This window comes from Lepisma saccharinum, chromosome 26 (genome assembly GCF_977018435.1).
Source record: "Lepisma saccharinum chromosome 26, izLepSacc3.1, whole genome shotgun sequence".
Taxonomy (NCBI): Eukaryota; Metazoa; Arthropoda; class Insecta; order Zygentoma; family Lepismatidae; genus Lepisma; species Lepisma saccharinum.
The window spans coordinates 61,851,642-61,870,997 of NC_139254.1; the positions used below are offsets into that span (position 1 = coordinate 61,851,642).

At 37.6% G+C, this 19,356-nt stretch overlaps 1 protein-coding gene across 1 annotated transcript in view; it reads left to right on the forward strand.

The window, feature by feature from the left end:
- Positions 1 to 2,470: 2,470 nt before the first annotated feature.
- Positions 2,471 to 19,356, forward strand: part of LOC145979530 (alpha-tocopherol transfer protein-like) — a 47,155-nt gene continuing 30,269 nt past the window's right edge. Inside the window, exons 1-3 of the mRNA XM_083112480.1 lie at positions 2,471 to 2,586; positions 5,382 to 5,538; positions 10,780 to 10,939. Coding sequence (XP_082968606.1) covers positions 5,388 to 5,538; positions 10,780 to 10,939 — 311 coding nt within the window. The 5' untranslated portion in view covers positions 2,471 to 2,586; positions 5,382 to 5,387. The remainder of the gene's footprint in view (positions 2,587 to 5,381; positions 5,539 to 10,779; positions 10,940 to 19,356) is intronic.

Below are 19,356 nucleotides of genomic sequence, written 5' to 3' on the forward strand. Positions count from 1 at the left end.
CTGACCCTCCTCTGAATATGTCTTTGTTCAAAGGGATAGACAGCTATTCCATCTGTGTGAAATACGACTACACTAATCAAGACAGAACAGATTTTTCTGTCCTGCGTTCATGTTCTGCGTGTCAAATGGACATGCTCAGTTTCTCACTGAGTGATGCTGGGACCCAAAACGGTACAACCAATCCTGGCCGCCTATATGACAGTTTGAGTCGAGTCGTGGCCGCGAATCCCCAGCCTTCTTTTATCTACTAATTTTTCAAGGTTTTGTGAAATATAAAAGTTCCGATTTTGCCTCTATATTGTGTTAGGTCTTATGAAGCCACCTTTGAACATTAATTTTTGGTAAGTACAGCGTTGATTCTTCTAGTTTGAAGTTAGATTTTGACATACTACGTACTTGTTAGGTTATCTTGCTTGATTGATGGATTTAGTTTATTTTACTTCGCGTTTTGTGCCTTTTGGCTAATTTGCGAAGATGGGGATGAGTGTTGAAATGGTGAAATTGATGAATGTACATTCACAAACAACCAAGCCCGAGCGGGATTCGAACCCAGGACCCTAGACGTCGCAGCGCGATGTGCTAACCAGTCGGCCACAGGGTCCGGCTTAGGTTATCTTGCATCTGTGTGAAGAGACGCCATGCTTTCTAGCACCCGTCACTGTCTGCTAAACGGGGACATTGAGGGTAGTCCAAAACGGGGTTGTCTCAGTTTTGAACACCTACCAGGCCTATGCTTTAATTCTCAGAGAAATCTGTGATATTTTGTTGTTTATGAAACTTTTAAATTGAGTAAAAGAGATTATTTGTTAGAATAGATGGTTAAGAGAATGACAAAAACCACTTCCTGTCTTGTAATTTTATTGTATTTTTCATGATTAACGTGACTTTTGATCTTTCAAAAGAAAACATTCTAAGAAATATTTGCATTAGACCTCGAATTTACATTGTCTCACATGAATACCCAATTTTACCCAACTGGTTGTACAGAAATGGGACCTTGCACATTTTTCAGAAAATTGTTTTTCTGGAAAATAAAATTACCTTGTTTCCTGATAGTCTAGGACTTAATCAGAAATGAAGAGTTTTCCAAAATTTTTTCATCGATAACTTTGCTATTGTTGGTCCGAAATACGTTACTGTCTCCAATTAGGACGACTCTCTCTCACTAAAAAGCACAGGCGGATGTAGATTCTTTTCAGGGGACGAGAGTGCAGAGATCGATACCCGGTGGAGAATATAGTGTGGTTCGGATATCACTTTAAACTGTAGGTATAGTCCCGATTAGCCTATCCATACAAAAAGTGGTCATCATAAACTTTCACAGCGTCTGGAGGGCATTGATCCAAGTAAGTTGTCACAATGACATTTTGCTTGTTTTGATGCTACGAATACTCTGAGATGGGCATTTTGTTTGCTGCACTGAGGAAATGGTGAGATTCAGGGTCCCTTATGCAGGGACGTTGGGCGGGAGAATTCTCTCCGAAAATGCCGGGTGTCCCTGACTGTCACAATCTCTCCCATGGTTTTGTGGGTTGGAAGACGCCAGAAATTGTTCTATAGAGGGATCAGGTCGTTGATTATTATATATAGTAATGATTATAAATTAATAAAATTATATCCACTTTCTTCCAATATTATTATTATAATCCGTGCTTTTTTTCTTGGAAGAAAGGTTTCAGTACTCTTCAATCTAATATTCATTATAAAAACTACTGAAAATATTATCGCAAGTACATAAATGGTCGAGAATCCACATACGAGAATTTACACACACAAATAAAATAAAATGCTATTAGTTTCATTTATTATAAAGGCATCGTTGCGTACCGCCGGGAAAAAGCAATGATTATTATTAACTTCCTTCTAGAAATTTTCCTAGATCCACCAGATGAGTGAATTATCGAGCGCAACTGTTTTTCACAATATTTTTCCTTTGCAGTATATAACCTCTCACATTTTAAAGGCTGCGGAAGCACTTCTTTCTTTTATTAAATGATAGAATATGGGGAAAACCTTGTTCCTTTATTTTACATTTATTTTTTCCATCTAAAGTATATTTTGCTTAGTCTAGTCTGTTCTAATACTAACTGAAATTTATTTACGTTATTAACCATAAAAGAACAACCTTTCATCTTTTTTGTAACCCTGAAAGAAACGATGTTCATTTTTAAGGATAGGTGATGTTGGGACTCTGCTCCCGTTCCGAGGCCTATGATTTGGGCAAAAGTCCCTTTCTATCCTGTAAGTATTTGGGGAACGGGCAGAGCGTCGGATGGAATCTTCCATGCAAAGTCTTTGTCATGGCAATTATCGAATTCTTCACGCAACAGGAAGGCCTTGGGAGATCGCATTGTTTACCTGCGAGGAACTTCTCAGCAGCGATCGTCATTAACCCTAGGACCTTGACACTGGATAGGGCACGGATTCTTTGATGCGCGCGTTTTATGGAAACTCCAGTCGCTCTTCAGATCTCGGCTGCAGCTTATCTGCTGAACTCGTGAGTGGTGAGTAGGAGAAGCCAGCCGCTGGAGCAGGCAACAACTAGGCTGCCTCTTAGGGATTGTTAATGATCTTACGCCACTTAAGGTAAATATGCTGTCCGACTCTATTCTCTTGTCTGGCCAACAACTCTTAGCTCGCTTTCGATTGAGTACTTCGGTTATAGATAGATGAATGTCAAAGTACAGTATATTTTGAGTCCATTTTATGATCTGATAGATTCATTGGTTGGTTTTCTATTACTCAGCTTTTCTGCCACTTTTGGATAATCGCGAAGATGAATGATAAGATGACAGATGAAGTAACAATCACAAACAAATAGGGACAATGCAACACGAGCCTAACAGAGGATTATGCTGACTGAGTCCAGACGCCAAAGCCTCGCTAGTCTACCAAATGCAGGCCAAGGTGAATTTATTTGAATTGATGTTTTAAGTCCACTTTATGCACAGATAGGCTAATCGCGACAGGACCTACAGTTTAAAGTGTGATCCGAATCACTGTGCAATGTGCCTCCACCAGGAATCGAACCCTAGACCCCTTGATTACAACGGGGGGGGGGGGGGCGGTTGACATTTCGGTACCTTATAGCAAGGTCACTCCTTACACCCCGATCAGATTGACTTATCGGGACTTGACCTACAGTCGAAAGTGGAATGTCGACCGAATCGAAGCAGAGAACCCTTGACTACAAGGCGACAGAGTTAGAATCTAAACTATGGAGAATATTCGTCAGTATGATAGAATTTCAAACATGGCTTTAAAGTACGTGTCACGAAAGGAACATTTACACATATTCTCACCAAAGGGAATTTTCAAAGGATTATTCCAAACACATTGTTTTAAGCGATGCTGGAGGCCACCGGAAGTTGAGTCGGGAAAGAAAAATCACATCCTATGTCACTGTTTTACGTATTCTGTATCGATTAGTACAAAACAGGGGCGTATCTGGGGAAAGTCCGAATCCGCCATTTACGTATACTCTCCTGCGTACATTTACTGTAATTTTTAGCGTATTTACTCCAAGTAAAGTAAATCCGAACGTAGACAAAATCCAAGGCTCTTCTTAAATTAAACGTTTCACTACATGCACTCTGAAGAGCCACGGTGGTCTAATAGGTAGAGCGTCTGACTGTCACGCGGGAGACTCGGATTCGATTCACGGGGTGGAGACCAAAGGTCGTCACTTTTCCGGCCTTGTCACCCCATAAAGTGGCTTTAGGGGTCACCCATCCTCAAATCAATGGCTACCTAGGAGCAACCATACTCGCACATCCCCTAAATGTGGCTTCATGGCACGGTGCTACAGTTACTCACAATGTTGTTCGACAGAGTCGGATTTGCTAAAGAGCATTTTCATAAGGAATCGGAGTTTTGGGACAACGTGATCTTGTCCGTTTAAACCAAAATAAACCTGCACGGATCAGATGGTGTTATCAGACTGTGGAGAAACGCAGGACAATGTTGCCAATGCAACGCCTACGGTAAAACATGGTGGAGGATCCATTATGATCTGGGATTTATGTCCACTAAGGAGTTGGGAAAATGCAAGTCATTGGTAGAATCATGGATGAACATGTCTGTAATAATATTCTGAAGAATAACGAGCAAATGGGCTTGCCACGTGTCCACGTTCCAGCAGGATGACGACAGCAAAGACACTAGTTCAAAGTTCAGATCTGAACCAGATTGGGCATTTATGGACAGTTTTGAACAAACGTGTCCATAAACATGAGTGCATGTCGAAAGGAGATCGGAAGAGAGTCGGAGCTTTAGAGTGGGAAGGAATCAGCCCAGACATCTGCAATACCTTGGTCGCTTCAATGCACAGGAGATTCCAAGCAGTTATGGCCAAGGGTTGTGCATCTGGCTATTATTTCATATGCTATACTGGATAGCATATGAAACAATGTTCACCTAACATTATAATACAGTTTTGCGGTCTTACGAAAATATTCTATCTTACCGCGTTTTCGAGAATTCACCAGCGTGCATCAGACTGGTGAACCATAAATCAGGTCAAATTAGCTTAAATCTGGAACGCTTCGAACTGAACAAATGACAACTACATTAGGAAAGCGCACGTATATTTACGTTTCTTAGAAAAAAGTCACAAGAGAGATTTTATGAATATCATCTCGTAACGACATTTCATTTTGCAGGTACACTACGAACGTTTTGATGCATGAGCATATTTTATTTCATTTTGCTTGCAAGAGAAGGAGCAGTCGACAACATTTGACTGCATCTAGTTTATTCGCCCTCAGTGCAACAAAATTGTAGTGACATCCTGTATTGATTCACCAGCCGCAAGAGCTCCGCAAGCCGGTGCAAAAAGATGACGTCATGGTTTAACTTTGTGAAAGTTTTGGTGGGCACCGGTGAAATATGGAACGGCAAAGCTTGCATCAGCGATGCACCAGCCGTTCACCGGTGCATTCTGGAAAGCGTCCTTAAAATATAAGTCTTCGTTCAGTCCAACACAAGCCTGTCCGGAAAGATTTTACTCAACGTAAGGCAACTGCAGATAACTTAAAAGCTTGAAAATGCTTCATTTTAAAAAAAAGTAATAATAATAATAATATTAATAATATTTTTTAATAACATGAAATTTCTAAGTATATTTGTTCGCACTCCAATACATCTTCTCACGTCATTGCTAATTTCTTGTTTCTGTTGTAACTGGCAGTTTACTATTTTATTTCGTTGGTTAGGTAGGTGATGTTTCACGAACAGGTACAATTTTTACGATGCCAAAAACAGCGTAAAGGTCAAATTTGACGAAAAGTTCCCTTACTTCAGATAGAGAATTTCGCATGAATTTATAACTATTTCATTTTTAATTGGATTACCCAGTAACAAATCTTTACTTTGTCAAACAGGAAAAAATGGTGAGCGTCATGTACTTGAAGGCTCTGTCGACGGAAGAGAAGTCGGCGCTGCTGAAGGGACACCACGAAGACCCCAAACAGACGACAAAAGACCTCGCATCCATCAAACAGTGGATCGCCAAACAGCCCCACCTGCCTCAGGATATAGGTAACCAACCATTACGCATTACTCAGTGAGAACACACTTAAGACTTCTACACGCAACGTGTTTGAACAATAAATTTGTATCATCACGCTGGCATTAACGTTCCTAGTATCCAAAAGTTTCTTCTAACTGTTCAAATCTTGGAAAATTAAGGAAGTGGTGATTTTTAAGTAAAGGCAGTAAAAGTACTGTGGACGAAGTGTCGCAGTTTTAAGAGTGTCAGTAAGGCATACAGGACAATAGTGCCTAAGAAAAGAAATGTGTAAATTTCCAATGGAATAGTATGTTTAATTTGATGGAAATTACAATTTTATGCCGATATAAGCCACAAATTGTGTAGTAATTGTGCTGTCTAATGTGTTTGTGTTTGTCTTGTGTAGTAGGTCCTCCATTCATATTGGAGGTTAGGCGTAGAGCTGACAACTCTGCACTGTAAAAAGACATGTCAAGAAACAGCAATATAAGGCCATGGATGTTCCCAAGGTAAAATATTCCGGATGTAAAATAGTCCCCCGTTCGGATCTCCGGGTGGGGACTACTTTGGGAGGTCCCTGGACTAAGGATAAGATCTACGTTAGGAATAAGGATATTAAATTAGGCACCTGGAATGTTCTGAGCCTTTACCGGCCTGGGGCATTTCAGTGTACAGTTAATGAGATAGTTAAGTATAAATTAGATGTAGTAGCTGTCCAGGAAGTTAGGTGGCCAGGAGAAGGGAATTGTAAAACTAAAAATTATACTTTTTTTTATGGTGGTACTGAAAATCATAATTTTGGAACAGGCTTTTTTTATAAATAATAGATTTATTACGGCTATTAAAACAGTAGAATTTATTAATGATAGGATATCATATGCAGTTTTACAGGGTAGGTGGTGTAAAATTATTTTAATAATTACATGCACCAACGGAAGATAAAGATGATAATACTAAAGATGATTTTTATGCAGAGTTAGAACAGGTCTTTGATAAATTTTCTCAGTATGATATGAAAATTCTGTTAGGTGACTGTAATGCACAGGTTGGCAAAGAAGAGACATTTAAACCCACGATTGGTAAAGAAAGTCTTCATGAATTAAGTAACGATAATGGTATAACATTGATTACTTTTGCAACCTCAAAGAATTTAATTGTGAAAAGTACCACTTTTAAACATAAAGATATCCATAAATATTCCTGGTCTTCTCCAGATGGTAAAACTCGTAATCAGATAGATCATATTCTCATTGATAAGAGAAGGCATACTAGTATAATTGACGTTCGTACACATAGAGGTGCTGACTGTGTCAGTGACCATTATTTAGTAATTGCTAAATTAAGAGAAAGACTCTCAGTGATAAATCATAAGCAACAAAATCTAAAAGTTCTAAAATTTGATACAGGAAAGTTTCCTGATGAAAGAATTAAGAAAGATTACCAAATTAAACTGTCAAATAGATTTGATGTTTTGCAGGATTTAAATGATGATGAAAATATAAATGAAACAGACGTAAATAAGAATTGGGAGCACATACGTAATGCAATAGAATCAGCAGCTAAAGAAAGTATAGGATACCATAAACCGAGAAAAAGTAAACCATGGTTTGATAATGAATGTCATAATCTAATAGAAATAAGAAATCAGGCTAGACTTAGGTGGTTAAATAACTCTTATGATACAAATCTAAACAATTATAATAGAATAAAGCGAGAAGTTAACCGCACGTTTAGAAGTAAAAAAAGAGATTACTTGAAAAGCAAAATTAACGAAATTGAAACAAACAGCAAAAACAAAAATATCAGAGATTTATATAAAGGTGTAAATGAGTTTAGAAAGGGGTGGCAACCTAAAGTAAACTTGATAAAAGATAAAGACGTTGATTTTCTAGCTGACCCAAGCAATATTCTAAATAGATGGAAGAACTACTTTAATGACCTTTTAAATGTCCATGTAGGAGATAAATCAGAAGTGAACGAAGTACACACAGCAGAACCTTTAGTTCCAGAACCTAACTTGACTGAAATTAAAGATGCTATTAAAAGGCTAAAAAATAACAAAGCACCTGGCATTGATTTAATACCAGCCGAGTTAATTAAATATGGTGGAAATTCATTAATATGTCAAATTCATAAATTAATTTGTTTAATATGGAATAAAGAAGAAATCCCTCAACAGTGGAAAGAATCCATAATTGTTCCTGTGTTTAAAAAATGTGATAAAATGAACTGCAATAATTACCGTGGAATTTCTCTGCTCTCAACAACATATAAAATATTATCTAAAATTCTTTTAACAAGACTTACCCCATATGCTAATGAAATTATAGGTGATTATCAATGTGGATTTAAACGTAACAGATCAACTACAGATCAAATTTTTCACATTAGACAGACACTTGAAAAAAAGTGGGAATATAATCAAAATGTCCATCAGCTATTCATTGATTTCAAAAAAGCACATGATTCGGTCAAAAGAGATAAATTATATAATATATTAGTAGAGTTTGGAATACCTAAGAAGCTTGTTAGTATGATAAAAGTATGCACCAGTTAAACAGAAAGTAAAATTCGTGTGGGTATTAATATGTCTGACAAATTTACAATTCTTGATGGGTTAAAACAAGGAGATGCATTATCTCCATTGCTCTTTAATTTTGCCTTAGAATCTACTGTTAGGAAGGTAAAAGAAACTAAAGAAGGACTAAAATTAAATGGTGTGACTCAGTTGTTAGCATATGCAGATGATGTAGACTTACTGGGGGATGATGTGAATACAATTAAGAATAATGCTAAAATATTTTTCAAAACTGCTAAAGAGATAGGTTTGGAAGTAAACAAAGAGAAAACTAAATATATGGTTACAGGCCGAAACCAAGTGTTAGGTAATAATCAAAATCTAATTATTGATAACAACTCGTTTGAACCAGTTTCCAAATTCAAATACTTAGGAGTAATATTAACAAATGAAAATGATATTAAAGAGGAAATAAAAAGTAGGCTTAATTCAGGAAATGCATGTTACTTCTCTCTTCATAAACTTTTGTCTTCTCGTTTAATATATAAGAAACTAAAAGTTAAAATATACAAAACAGTAATTTTGCCTGTAGTATTATATGGATGTGAAACTTGGTCCCTTACATTGAAAGAGGAACAGAAATTGAGAGTATTTGAAAATAAGATCCTTAGGAAAATGTTTGGACCTAAAAGGGATGAGGAGACAGGTGAGTGGAGAACATTACATAATTTAGAACTACATAATTTGTATTCATGTCCAGATATTATTAGAATAATTAAATCAAGAAGACTCAGGTGGGCAGGCAATGTGGCATGAATGGGAGAGGAAAGAGGAGTTTACAGGATTCTTGTTGGGAAACCTGATGGTAAGAGACCTGTAGGAAGGCCAAGACGAAGATGGAGGGACAACGTTGAGATGGACCTAAGGGCAATCGGTAGGGATGGTAAAGAGCATTTAGATCTTGCTCAAGATAGGGAAAGATGGAAGGCCTGTGTTGCTGCAGCCATGAACATTCGGGTTTAAGAAGGCTAGAGAGTTAGTTAGGTATAAGCCACGAAACACTAAAATTTCAAGCAAAACAGGTTGGGTTGGGGTGTTGATTTCTAAAATATTACCTTGGGACAAAATGGTGCATATGGCCATGAGAGAAAATTATTATGAAACTATTATGCCAATTAACGATTAGTATGGACATTAAACAAAGAGCTAACCAATTTCTCATTACATTCTTAAATTCTTAATACGAGCGACACCCTAAATTTGAAGTTCTCTCCCAGAGCCACAGGTAGATATTTGTTCGCCCACGATGAAATACGAGTAGCATCAGGCACCACCTGTATGACGTACGCAACTACCTCCTTTCTTTCTCTTTTTAAATATTGCCTAAAAACAGTAACCCGTGAGGAATACGTAGCAAAATCAGGGCGAACCACCTGAAATACCATGAAATAGCCTCTCAGTTGTGTCTCAGATATATGTGTTACTTTGCAAGAAACTAGCTGAAGTAGGGAGGATTTTGCATAAAGACAAAACTGCACTGCGGAAAAAAGTTCCAAGTTCTTTTTGGTTTTGTTTACGTCTCCCTATTCTATCCTAATTTACATGTAGCATATTTGATACAATTATTTTGGCTTGCAAAATAATAGTTAATGCAATAATACACGTATTTTTAAATTGTGTTTTCCAGTCAGAGCATATATGTTGTTGTAGAGACTTAACAAAAAACATAGGCTGGACCAGGACTCGAATTTAAGTCTCCGGAATATCATACCATTGATACACAGCTTATGCTTAAAGAAATGTCTGATTTTCAATTTTCACTTTATTCATGTTTCCAGAACGTTGACCACAAAATCGGAATTGGAACCCGGGAGATTCGGTATCGAAATCCGATTCCGACATTTCGGACGTGTGATCTGTTTCCCTCTTCAGGTGCTCGTGTCTATTTTTACTTTTTATTAATTAAACAAATTATATATCTTTAATTTTTATTATTTATAGAAAATTCGAGTGTTACAATTTATCCTTGAAATGTATTTGTAAAAATTATAGTACATATCAACAATTACGTTACTAACGTTACGCACACGAATCTCTCTTCTCTCTCTCTCTTGGTTCTTTGATTGAATTAGGTTTTCTTACGTTGCTTTTCTGCTACTTGTGACTAATCGCGACGATGAGGATGAGGGATGATATGATGAAATTGATGAAACAGTTTTGCCTGTTATTTATTTTACCATCCCATAATATTATGAGATATATTATTGGAAAGGTGATTCGAAGCCCCTATCTTACTAAATATCCACAAGTGATGTAAATAAAGCTTGAACCAATTATTATCACTTCAGAAAAGGAAATTGATGTTTTGACTTTCAGAAAGGTACTGGAAGTTACTTGAAAAGTATTGCAAATCCAAGATGCCTCTGGGGATTACGATTAGCCCACATCCCCCGGTCCACTCCGTCATGTTCCCTGCCCAATGTGATCGCAATTGTTCGTGAGGGCCTTACTCTTTAAAATAGTTTGGTTGAAATCGTTCGTAATCGAAATTGTCTGGATTCCGGACGTTATCTTTCACACAGATCTACATGAAGTACTTTTCAAGAACACAAGCTTGGAGTTGAGATTTCCTGTTCTTCAATGACAGATGACTTCCTACACTCAAATACTTGTCCGTGAAGTTAGAGACAGGTCCACTTTCCGAATCAAAGACAGTACAGTAAGGTTAAAGAAAAATATTTTTTTGTTCCAGGAGATAACTTTCTCCTGTGCTTGTTGAGGCAATGCAAATACAGCTTTGAGAAGTTCAAGACGAAACTGGACAACAACTTCACAGCGAGAGGAGCCTTGCCTGAAATCTTCCACGACCGAGACCCGCTGGATCCCTCCCTGCAGGCCGAGAGGAAAAAGCTGTGAGTACAGGAATTCATTTTATGATAGGGTATAGCTTTGGTTGTATTGTAGGAATTTGAAAAGTGTTTTTCGGCGGGAGGGGATCACAAAACTTTTCTACACACAAAATAACTTTTGGGCAGGATCCAAAGGTTATTTGCGACATATTGGAAATACAACGCCATATCCACATCGGTCTCTTTCAAAGCAGTTTTCTCAACAACCATGAGACGTTCTTGCAATTAGACGCGTTGAATTATTTTACTATTAAAATTAACTTAATAATACTCAGTGGTGAACGATGAGACTCGGTGAAGTACACAGACTCCTCTCAGGTACAGGGATAGTGTTAGGCAAAGACAATATTCACAGCACAGAGAAATAAAACCACATTACTCCAGTATGTATAAACTGAAAGGTTTTATTCTTTATTTATTGCAATTATAATGCAAATGTTCTTGAGACGAAGGCGAGGACTTCGCTTTGTCGATGAATTGACTCAACTAAAACGCATAAACTCAATGCGTGGCTATCGGCAAGCCTATGATCACATAGACCTAGCTTGCGCCCCGAACTACCACACCAAGAGATATGCAATGATAACTGAGCCAATATTTGCTCTTTAGTCTTTTATTTCCAAATTAATCCTTAGGCTAGCTTTATTATTTAACGTAGAATGGTTGCAGTATTGTGCATATCATCAATGCATGGCTATCGGCGTACCTATGATCACATAGGCCTAGCTTGCGCCCCGAACTACCATACCAAGATGTATGCACAACACCGAGGAGTTCTTTTTAAGTTTTAAAAGCTTCGTCGATCCGTGGCGAAAAAGTGTGATGCAGAGGGGGGCCACTCCGCGACTTGCACTTTATTGGCTAGAACTTGTGACGTCACCAAGAGGACACGAGCGGAAGAAAGCTATGCCTAGAATGTAGCAGATGGCACATGAAACGCTGTGTTTTCATGCATCTTTTGATATTATACACCAAAGCTGTTAATTTAATTTGACAACAAGACATGAAATACGCGATAGAAGAATACATTTATTCCAAAACAATGAATAGTTTATTTTTCAGACATTATTATGCGTGATATCTTGTCCATGTAAGCTGTAGTCCACTGCCGGCTTTTCTTTCCAGCTAACCTATTGCATTTATTTTAAATGTCTAATTCTAAGGAAAGTTCTTGTCCGGGCATATTCTGATATGAATTTTTACTGAATGTCCTGGAATTTCCCTTTAATATTTTTACCCTACTTTTAAGATTCTCCAGTTGATCGCCACGATGAGGATAAATTTGTTTTTGTTATTTAACGTCTTCCACTTTTGGCTAATCGCGACGAACAGAATGAGTGATGATTAGTTTAAATTGATGAAGGGACACTCGCAACAGGCACGTATCCAAGGCTCGAGCCCCCCCGAAAGTTTTATCAGACAACAGTCAGAGATTGCTTTTCGGTCGAATGATACTTCTAATAATCGGAGGTAAATGCAAACTGAGAATTATAATTTGGTCTCTTATCCACCTGAGTTGAGGATCTAAATTTTTAGATTTTATTTGTAACAATATTTACTACTGCGAGGATTTAAAAAGAAACTTACGGCTAATTTCGGCACTGGCTTCCTATTCTGTAATAGTTACATGTGTTGTAAGAACATAAACATTCATTTACTTTGTATAAATATTACATTATCCATCGCTTTTACTAATTAAATCTCCAACACACACATAAAATGTGTTTTACTAATAATACAGTGCGCAATTAGAAAATAAGTCTTGTGAAGCAACACAAATATGGCTTCCCCGATGGCCTAGTGGTAGCGCCGTCGCCTTGTAGTCAAGGGGTCCCGAGTTCGATACCCGGTGTAGGCACATAGTGGATAGGATCCAACTTTAAACTGTAGGTCCAGTCCCAATTAGCCTTTCTGTGCAAAAAGCGGACTTAAGACGCCAATTCAATCAAGCAACACAAATATGAAATATTGAATCATTTTTTTAATTTGGTTTATTTTACTTCACTTTTCTGCCACTTTAGGCTAATTGCGAAGATGGGGATGAGTCATGATGATGAAATTGATGAATGGACACTCACAAACATCCATACCCAGGCCGGGATTCGAACCTGGGATCCTTGGCGTCGTAGCGCGATGTGCTAACCACTCTGCCACGGATGCCGGCTATTAAATCTACATGGAAAGAGTTTCTGCAGTATGTTTGAGTTGAGTCAAACAAATTTCATAATGTGTATTCTCGCGGCATGTATTCAAATGTGTACTAATACAGGGCTAAGGCCTACCTACCGACTGCCGGCCTCACTTCCACCTGCCGAGGCGGGAGATCATCCAACCTGTTACGAGGTGGCGTGTGGTCAGCACGACGACCCCCCAGTCATTTTTGTAAGTTTCCATGACCGGATTACGCTACTCATTCGTAGCTCTCCAATTTCCTCACAATGGTGGATGGCCACCGGTCCCATACACAGTCCGAAACCTCAGAAAGAAAGTTGGTACGCTTCCCCTAGGAGACCCGAACCTGCCCGTTCCGTAGCCAGAGCCCAAAGCATGACGTCTTAGACAGAACGGCCACGGTGTGCGACTAAATATGCACTAAGTTTGTTTTAAAAGCAAAAGTACCTTCTGCACATTGTAACATGCCATGAATGAATATGGAGATTATGATTCACCATCCCGGCCATTTACGAAGGTGGTGTTAGCATCACGTTCCGGCCCCTCAAAATAGTATTTTTTTTAAACCCCTGGTGAACCTCACAGCAGATTTCATGCAAGGACGTTGCTGAGAAATTCCCTCTCGAGACCAACCACCCTGGGAACAGAATCCTCGTCTTCAGCGTGACAGTCAGAATATTTACCGACTGAACCAACGAGGCTTTTTAAAGCACATATAAAATACATTAAAGCCAGCAAAATAGTATTATATTTGTACGATATCTTTAAATTATAATATAATAGACGTGTATACAACACATTTAATTGATAATGCAAAAATCATTGATAATTTTTTCCTTGCTTTGATAAGTATGCTTTACATTGAATAGCTTATTTGGGCATTATTTACGTGACAGCTGTTTTCATTGATTGACGAGAAGATTGGAAGGATGTGGAAGGGCAAAACGTCTGTCCCGTAAGTCGTACATTATATTTCCAGCACAATTTCTCAACAAACGCACATAAAGTAAAGTAACACAGTGCAATTGTTAATTAGTGTTGGCTACCTACGACATGTTCAAAGTATTATTTTCGCGGGCAATGTTTCAACTTCAAAGCTAATAAATCTTATCTTGCACTCAATATTCAATGAAGCAATACTTAGAAACTGAGTTCGGATTGTGTAAAGGTTTTTGAAAGTTGCATACGTGATGATATGGAAGGCGAGTGTGGAAGTAAGGCCAGAGGCGCAACCACGAATTTTTGTCTGGAGGGTTCAAGTGCCAGAATAAACGTACCAATAATAATAATAATAGTAATAATAATAACATTAATAATGGCATTATTATTACTACTGGTAGTAGTAGTCGTAGTATCAAAGACGTTATTATCCTCACAAATTACGCAAAAGGGAGGTAGATGTCTGTGCTAAAGCATTTATTTGGAACAAACGATTTGAAATATTTTTTCAACACCAGAAATTTTACATTAGCTAATAATTGAAAACAAGCACACAAACTGTATTTTTGAATGGTGGAAAATGAATGTTAAATGCATGCCCAAGATATTTTTTTTGTACATGTAACATGTATAACTTTCATATGTTTTACACATATGCAACATGGAGCGACATAAAATAAGAAAATACATATGCAAAATGCTAACACTAAATTATGTAAGTATTCAAAGTTTATTCATTACGTATATACAAAACATATTATTTAAATACATCACATTACAGAAAACAATTATATTGCGAGCGAAGCGAGAAAGAAAATTTTTAGATCCAATTTTTGCAATTTAAAACAATATTGATTTAATAGGGAACAAATAATATCACATGGCGCCAAGCCATTCTCTCTTTCACAACTTTTTTTTTTTAAATTTAGATTATTTGCAGCCCATGGCCGACTCTCGCCGCCCCCTAGCTGCGGTGAACTTGACGAGACTGAGAAAAGCAGGCACTGCAAGCGAAGGGAGCAAGAAAATTTTACGAAATGTATTTTTATTTGTATAAAATTTGAAATAGAAGGGGGCAATTGCCCCTCTGTGCCCCCTGCAGGTGCCTTTGGCCATCAATATTTGCCGCTCCTAGAATTGACTTCCGTCGAAGGTTGGGGGGCAATGCCCCTGCCCACCCTGTGGTTGCACCACTGAGTAAGTCCGAAATTTGGAGGAACAAATTGAATCAATCCTGCTGCAGCAACTTCTTTTTTGCGAAGCGATGATTACTTTATTCCAGGCGATTTTCTTCTATTATTATTGCACGTGGCAAGAGCACAAACAGGGTGATTTGTTCTCATTCTATCGGCATTCAAGAAAAGGTGTGTATAAGTAAATAATCGACCCATTTATCTCAAGCCTCCGTATATGCTAACGAAGTAAGTTCCATTCTGTCCTCTTAATGACGTCATAGTGCGCACAGAATCATGGGAAAAAATCTCGAAACCTCGGGAATGGCACACCTAATAAAGGTACCTTGAGTGTGATGTTTCTTACGCGATATCCTCGCTTTTATACTTATTTCGAGAACACAGATTCAAGTACGGATGAATCACTCACTATTTATAAAAAGATTCTACCAACAAAACTGACATCTTTGCATGTTTAGAAATACAAATTCGTATAGTGCACTCTCTCAAAGAAAGATACATTAAATTACCCATAATGTAGCATAAAATACAATAAACAATAAACAAATTATATACATTACAAACAAGGTGCATTATTACATATAATAACAAAGAAATTACGCTTTCCTTCACAAAAATAAATATATTAGTGACATATTTTCTACTGGTGACGTCACATAAAAATGTGGATCATATCAACCAGTAGGGAAAATTGTGTATAGATTTTATAAAAAGTTTATATTTTACAGTCTCCATATTGTTGTTCCAAAAAAATGTAAGTAAATATAAATAACATAAAAAGAACCTTAAATAAATGACACCTGTTTCAAATGGATTGTATTAAAATGAGTAACATTTGTGACGCGACGGCTAGATTTCTGATACTAGTAAAGGATGCTATAAACGAAGCAGTAGGAGCAAGAAACCTACTAGAGGGGTACACAATTCTTATTTGATGCCGGCCCCTTACGAACAGGCTAGCTGGTCGGGATTTGTTCAACAAATCCACCGAGATCTATTTTGAAAGGTCATGGATGAAGCTCTCATCTAATCGACTGTGGCAATTAGAAAACAGAATATCAGCAAAAACAAGATCGTTAGTTTCAGTCATCAACAATCTATTGTAACAGTTTTTTGAATAGTTCAATTCAGCAATACACTTAAAATAACGTCGATTTGTTTTAATATTTCAAAATATTATTAATAATAGTAGCAACAATAGTATCCAAGGGCAAGTTCATCAGTATTTTATTTCTTAAAATAATTCAAATTTTCGTTTCGCGCAAAGTGGTTAATTTATTTTCTTACAGCACAAATTGGAAAAGCAATAGTCTGAAACACGGCACGCATAACGGCGGAATTTTCGCTCACTTCATGTCGTAATTTTTAAAAAAGCCATAAAACAACAACAGGGTAGTTTTGAAAAGAATTGCTCCTGTCAATTTTGCAACGTTGTGCTAACGTGTTCTCAGTCTCAACCAGCTTACAAAAGTCAAAATACACTCTTTTACTGCTGCGAAAAATCACCGCTCCACTTCACTCGTCGAAGTCACATGTTTGCAGTAAAGACTGAAGAAGGATAGAATTCCGGGACCGGGTTACCCTACTCATTCCTAGCTATATGTTCCTGGAAAATCCCTTTCCAATACTCTTTATGCGGCATCGTAATTACGCGAACAAGAAAAACAATTAGTTTGGGAATTTGAAGTTTGGTTATTTATGGCATCGACATCCCCTCTGAACATACACACATAAGCACGCCACAATAATTTAATAAACCTTTGCCATTTCCATAATTTACAACAATTTGCGCTAAAGCTATTGTGAGTAAATAGGTGCTTATTTTGTGTTAACGAACCCAAAGTTTAAATTCCAGTGGATTAAAAGGTAAAAATGTACTATCTTTGGACACCTATAACTTCTTAGTTTCGTCAATTTTTGAAATTCGTACTTACCTATCTGCTTTGCGGAACATTCCTTAAGGTGTATTGACGTTTTTTTCATCAAAGTAATTGCAATTTTTCACATTACGAGTACTTCTTCCTCGTAGTCTTTTCACTTGCCTGAGACACAACATAGCGCGTACACCTTCCCACATAATCGCGCATCGTGCTTGTGTTTTGTCGATCTTCATTCGTTATGCAGTGTTTCAATCTTCGGAACCCAAGAAATACCCTTGAACAAAGCTCATCTGATCTATTTTTTTAAAAACTTTTTCGCATTGTTTTACGAAGATAATTGTAATGTTTCGTGTCACTATCTGTGAATGGTTTTTGGGGCTATCCGTCCCAGAATCGGTGGGAAATTTAAACTAAAAAATTAATTTTGTTTGAAATTTTTGAGTCCAAATTTCCCACCGATTCCGAGCTCCGCCCCTGGGGTAATTAACCTACCGCCCCCAAACGCTAACGAGGCCCCACCTCCGCTCCGCTCCGGGTCCCCAGCTTTGTCTATAGAGTCCCTGTTAAAGGCATGTTAGAAATTGGCCGGAGTCACCTGCCCCCAAATGAGCCCCAAACTTTTAAATTTGAAGAAATCCGTTTCCAGGATACGGAAACTTACCTGAATTTCACCACGCATCCACGACACATCATATTAGGCATATACCCACAGCCCATTCCTTCTAACGAGTAGCTTACATTTTCGACATTCCTTTCCTTTCTTCACGATCCCATGTTCAATTAAATTAAAAAATCCACTGGATCTTCCACACCCGGTACGAATTTCACCACGCATCCACGACACGTCATGTTTCTAACTTTCGTTGCAAACACAGACAGTTCGAAACACTGGACACCCAATGAACATGAACAAAACACAATCACGACGCGTGATGATGTACGAAAGTGTACGCGCAAAGGCTATTGCTCGTCGGAGAATTAATTTTGGAACGACTTGAGATGACCGGACCCCTCTCCGATTTTCTTCATATTTGGCATACTCAGTAACTGAGGACTCCTAATCACGAATCTGAAGTTAAAATTTGTCGGAAACGTCTAGAAATTGCAAAATAAGCGAAAATAAGGCGTTAGTTTTCGGAATGGAAACTGTCAATTTTCGCGAAATTTTTTGTTTCACAACCAAATATATTTATTCCTGATACTACCACGATTCATGAAGAATGTGGTGACTATTTTCCAGATCTCCTCGCAAAGCTGGAAGCAAATGAGTTCTTAAGACTTGTAAGTAGCTATATCATATTTATGCATGTATAACATGTGTTTGTGTTTGTCTTGTGTAGTAAGTAGTTCCTCCATTCATATTGGGGGTTAGGCGTAGAGCTGACAACTCTGCACTGTAAAAAGCCATGTCAAGAATCAGCAATATAAGGCCATGGATGTTCCCAAGGTAAAATATTCCGGAGGTAAAATAGTCCCCCGTTCGGATCTCCGGGTGGGGACTACTTTGGGAGGTCCCTGGACTAAGGATAAGATCTACGTTAGGAATAAGGATATTAAATTAGGCACCTGGAATGTTCTGAGCCTTTACCGGCCTGGGGCATTTCAGTGTACAGTTAATGAGATAGTTAAGTATAAATTAGATGTAGTAGCTGTCCAGGAAGTTAGGTGGCCAGGAGAAGGGAATTGTAAAACTAAAAATTATACTTTTTTCTATGGTGGTACTGAAAATCATAATTTTGGAACAGGCTTTTTCATAAATAATAGAATTATCTCGGCTCTTAAAACAGTAGAATTTATTAATGATAGGATATCATATGCAGTTTTACAGGGTAGGTGGTGTAAAATTATTTTAATAAACATACATGCACCAACGGAAGATAAAGATGATAATACTAAAGATGATTTTTATACAGAGTTAGAACAGGTCTTTGATAAATTTTCTCAGTATGATATGAAAATTCTTTTAGGTGACTGTAATGCACAGATTGGCAAAGAAGAGACATTTAAACCCACGATTGGTAAAGAAAGTCTTCATGAATTAAGTAATGATAATGGTATAAGATTGATTACTTTTGCAACCTCAAAGAATTTAATTGTGAAAAGTACCACTTTTAAACATAAAAATATCCATAAATATACCTGGTCTTCTCCAGATGGTAAAACTCATAATCAGATAGATCATATTCTCATTGATAAGAGAAGACATACAAGTATAATTGACGTTCGTACACATAGA